General features: G+C 65.8%; 2 protein-coding genes across 2 annotated transcripts in view; both read left to right on the top strand.

Moving 5' to 3' along the window:
- The window catches only part of LOC102380469 (autism susceptibility gene 2 protein homolog), a 9,649-nt gene extending 6,189 nt beyond the window's left edge, over positions 1-3,460 (top strand). Inside the window, exons 5-13 of the mRNA XM_025194131.1 lie at positions 3-126; positions 612-656; positions 1,279-1,374; positions 1,616-1,684; positions 1,754-1,783; positions 1,906-1,977; positions 2,495-2,627; positions 2,710-2,793; positions 2,878-3,460. Coding sequence (XP_025049916.1) covers positions 3-126; positions 612-656; positions 1,279-1,374; positions 1,616-1,684; positions 1,754-1,783; positions 1,906-1,977; positions 2,495-2,627; positions 2,710-2,793; positions 2,878-3,281 — 1,057 coding nt within the window. The 3' untranslated portion in view covers positions 3,282-3,460. The remainder of the gene's footprint in view (positions 1-2; positions 127-611; positions 657-1,278; positions 1,375-1,615; positions 1,685-1,753; positions 1,784-1,905; positions 1,978-2,494; positions 2,628-2,709; positions 2,794-2,877) is intronic.
- LOC112548415 (autism susceptibility gene 2 protein homolog) overlaps positions 3,315-4,367 on the top strand; it is a 1,455-nt gene continuing 402 nt past the window's right edge. The window contains exons 1-3 of the mRNA XM_025194132.1: positions 3,315-3,369; positions 3,463-3,652; positions 4,176-4,365. Coding sequence (XP_025049917.1) covers positions 3,315-3,369; positions 3,463-3,652; positions 4,176-4,365 — 435 coding nt within the window. The remainder of the gene's footprint in view (positions 3,370-3,462; positions 3,653-4,175; positions 4,366-4,367) is intronic.

Genomic DNA, 4,367 nt, shown 5'->3' on the forward strand with positions numbered 1-4,367 from the left:
CGGCCCCTGGCCTTCCAGTTCCACCAGCACAACCACCAGCACCAGCACACGCACCAGCACACGCACCAGCACTTCACCCCCTTCCCGCCTGGCGTGGTGCCCGCTCCCGCCCCTGCCCCCGCCATGGTGAGTGCATGGAGGGAGGGCTAGGCTGGGTTTTTCCAGAGGGGATCGGGGCTGGGGGGGTGAGAGCAGGGGGGTTTTCTCCCAGGTCTGGGGAGGTCAGAGTCTGACAGGCTGCCTCTGGGGGTGGGCATAGGCAGGGCCTCACGCCATGTTCCACTCGGCTGTTGCCCGCCCGCTCTGCCCCAGAGCTGGCCGCATAGTAGAGTGCATGGAGGGAGGGCTAGGCTGGGTTTTTCCAGAGGGGATCGGGGCTGGGGGGGTGAGAGCAGGGGGGTTTTCTCCCAGGTCTGGGGAGGTCAGAGTCTGACAGGCTGCCTCTGGGGGTGGGCATAGGCAGGGCCTCACGCCATGTTCCACTCGGCTGTTGCCCGCCCGCTCTGCCCCAGAGCTGGCCGCATAGTAGCTGCCACTCGGGAGGCAGAGGGTGGTTTCCTTCTCCCAGTTGCTCAGAGGCCCCTGATCTCTTGCGCATTGTCTCTCCGCAGTTTGAAAAATACCCAGGCAAGATCGATGGGCTGCTACGGCATAACGTGAGTGCCCCGGCTGTGGCCGGGTCCCCGAGGTGGGCTCTAGCGGGGGATGGAGCCATGTCATCGGACTGTGTCCCCAAGGCCGGGCCGTGTCTTGAGGCTGGGAGATTGGGCTCTAGCGAGGGATGGAGCCATGTCTCAGGCCCACATCCCTGGGGCTGGGCTGTAGCACGGGACGGGCTGTGTCTCAGGGTTGAGAGATCAGGTTTTAAGAGGGGACTGGAGCCGTGTCCCCAGGGTCGGGCTCTAGCACGGGATGGGCTGCATCTCAGGGCCGCAAGCCTGGGCTAGCAGGGGCTGGAGCTGTGTCCCCAGGGACTGAGTGCAGTATGGGCTGTGTCTCAGGCCCAGGTCCCCGAGACTGGGCTCTAGCCAGGGGATGGAGCCATGTGTCAGGGCCATGTTCCTGGACCCGGGGTCCAGGACACGAAGGGATGGGCCATGTCTCTGGGCCATGTCCGAGACTGGGCTCTAGCGAGTGACGGAGGCATGTCTCAGAGCCATGTCCCTGGAGCCGGGCTCTAACAGAGGACGGGTCATGTCTCAGAGCCAGGTTTCAGTGGGGTGGGGGGTGTTGCTCCCAGCAGTGACATTTCCCCCTCCCTCTCTCCCCCCACCCCAGTTCTATGCTACCTTCCCCTCGGCCATGCCTGGGATCCCACCTGTCCTGCCCCCCACCGTGTCCTTTGGGTCCTTGCAGGGGGCCTTCCAACCCAAGGTGAGTCCCAGTGATGGGGCCAGGGGGCAGGAGCATGGTTGGGAGCCAGACACCTGGGTTCTCAGGGAGGGTGGGTGGGAGCAGGGGGCCGGGGAGCCCAGATGCCTGGGTTCTCTGGGAGGGGAGTGGGGGGACTGGGACCCAGATACCTGGGTTCTTGGGTGTGGGGGGTGAGAGCAGGAGGGCTGGGAGCCCGGACACCGGGGTTCTCCCCTCCAGTGGGCCGCCCATCTCCCTGCAGAGCACTAACCCGGAGCTGCCCTCACGCCTGGGCACCGTCGCCCCCAGCCTGTCCCAGAAGGGAGCGCAGGTGAGTGGGGGCCTGGGGGATTTGGGGGGTCCTGGTGGGCGCACTGACCCCCCTTCTGTTTTCCTGCAGCTCACGGACCCCTTCAGGCCCACACTGCGGGTGAGTTGCTCCATGGGGGGCTGGCAGGCCGATTGCCTGGGTTCCCTGGGAGGGGAGGGGAGGGGGGCTGAGGGGATCCAGCTACCCAAACTGAGACTCCCCCCTCTCTGCCCCCCTTGCAGAAGTCGGGCAAGTGGTGTGCCATGCACGTCCGTGTGGCCTACATGATCCTTCGACACCAGGAGAAGCTTAAGGTAGAGTCTGCCTGGCCCTTATCCCAGTGTGGGAGGAGGTCTGTACGGTGCCCAGCGCCCCCTGATCTCAGCCTGGGGGGTCCACACAGTGCCTAGCGTCCCCCAAGATCAGCCTGGGGAGGCCCATACAGCACCCAGTGCCCCCCGATCTCAGCCTAGGAGCTCCAGGGGGTGCCTGACACCCCCTGACCACAGCCTGGGGGTACATATAGTGCCTGGAACCCCCCAATCTCAGCCTGGGGGGGGGGTCCATAGAGCACCTGGCACTCCCCAATTTCAGCCTAGGGGGTCCATACATTGCCCGGCACCTCTTGATCTCAGCTGTAAAGCGTCCAATACCCCCCGATCTTGGCCTGGGGGTCCACAGAGTGCCCAGCCCTCCCTCACTCTCAGCCTGGGGTGCCTGTACAGTGCCCAGGGCACTCCGATCCCAGCCTGGGGGTCCTTACAATGCCTGGCACCCCCCCCCAATCTCTGCCTCGGGGTCCAGGCATGGCTGAGGGGGTCTCTCCCCCAGCTCATGCAGGGCGACCCCCACAAGCTGGATTTCCGGAACGACCTCATCACCTGCCTGCCGGGCACTGGGGCCTTTGGGACCCTGGCGCATGGCCCTGAACTCACCCGCCCAGCCACCCTCTTCACCCCTGCAGGTCAGTGCCTTTTGACCTTTGCCCTTTGCAACCCACCCCATGCCCATTCAGCCCACCTAACCCCTCCCTCTGGCCTCCACAGGTGCTGTCCACCCGGGCTCCGCCACCCACTTTGGGCCCCCCGGTGCCCCTCCTGGCGCCTTCCTGGGCCCCAGCGCACACATCGGTAAGAGCCTGGGAGGGGGTGGGACTGGGGGGCGGGGCCCTGGAGGCTGCGCCCCCACTCTGACCCCTAGCCCTTGCCTTGCAGACCCCTTCAGCCGACCAGCCAGCTTCTCGGCCCTGGGAGCACTGTCCAATGGGGCCTTTGGGGGCCTAGGGAACCCCACCTTCAGTGAGTCTGGGGGTAGAGTTATGCAAATCAAGCCCTGCCTCCATCACATGGGTGGAGCCCTGGGGGTGTGGCTTATAGGGAAGGGGGCTGTGCTGGTGTGGGTGGATGCTCTGAGGTCACTTGGGGATTGTGTAGGGAGTGGGGCTTATGGAGTGGGGCTGTGGTGGAGTGGGTGGAGTCTATGGGGGTCATGGAGGTGGGGCCTAAGAGGGAGAGGGGTGGGGCTTGTCAGTGGAGGCCAGAACTCTTTCAGAGAGTGGGTGGGGCTTGTGGCAGGGGGGCAGTCTCTCCCAGAGAGTAGGCGGAGTTTCCTTAGGTGAGGGGAAGTGGAAAGGATAGGACTGGAGAGTGGAATGCTCTGGGGGTGGAGCTTAGGGAAGAGAGGGCGGAGCTATCTCCTGCCCAGGAGTGGGCAGAGCCACTGACGCATTCAGTAGGATGGTACTTGACAAGGGGTGGGGCCTGATCTTAAGGGGCGGGGCCAGCTGTAGTGGAAAGAAGGTGGAGCTGGAAAAGAGAGGGCTGTGGCCTACGGCCCTGCCCACGACCCCTGGAGCCGGCTCCACCGCACGCCGCCCTCCTTCCCCACTGCCCCTGCCTGGCCCAAGGCCGCTGGCGACGGCCCCGACCGCCCCCACGACAAGGAGCCCGAGAAGCGCGAGGTGCCCGCCATCAAGGACGAGAAGGACAGGTGAGGGGGGGCCGGGAGGGAGGCTGCGGTCCCCAACCCCGCCTGCGCGCAGCTGCCCCCAGTCTCAGCCTGGGGGGTCTGCACGGTGCCCAGCACCCCCGATCTCAGGAGAGTCTGCACAGCGCCTGACGCCCCTGATCGCAGCCTGGGGGTCCCTACAGCACTCGGTGTCCCCAGTCTTGATCGGGGGTGTCTGTATAGCACTTGGCGCCCCCGATCTCAGCCTGGGGGGTCTGTACAGTGCCCGGCACCTCCCGCTCTTGGCATGGAGGGTCCGTACAGCGCCTGGCATCACCCAATCTCGGCCAGGGGGGTTTTGCACGGCGCCCCCTGACCTCAGCCTGGAGGGTGCATGCAGCACATGGTGCCCCCTACTCTTATTCTGGGGGGGCCTGCACAGCGCCCAGCACCCCCCACTCTCAGCCTGGGGGGTTCATATAGTGCCTGGCACCCATTAATCTCAGTTGGGGGGGGTGCCATGGAGCGCCTCAGATTTTAATTGCAGCTTCCTTCCCCCCCATAGGGATACGATCTTCTCCCGGCACCCCCTGCGAGCTTCCCCAGCGCCCCCCAAGCCCCCGGCAGCCCTGGCACATGAGGAGGCGGCAGCGGGCAGGACGGAGCTGGGCCGGGAGCTGCGCTACGGCAGCCCGGCAGGGGGCGGCGCCGCGCGCTCCCCCTACCTGCAGGCACAGCTGAAGAAGGAGGTGAAGGT

The sequence above is a fragment of the Alligator sinensis genome, unplaced genomic scaffold (genome assembly GCF_000455745.1).
Source record: "Alligator sinensis unplaced genomic scaffold, ASM45574v1 scaffold1531_1, whole genome shotgun sequence".
Taxonomy (NCBI): Eukaryota; Metazoa; Chordata; order Crocodylia; family Alligatoridae; genus Alligator; species Alligator sinensis.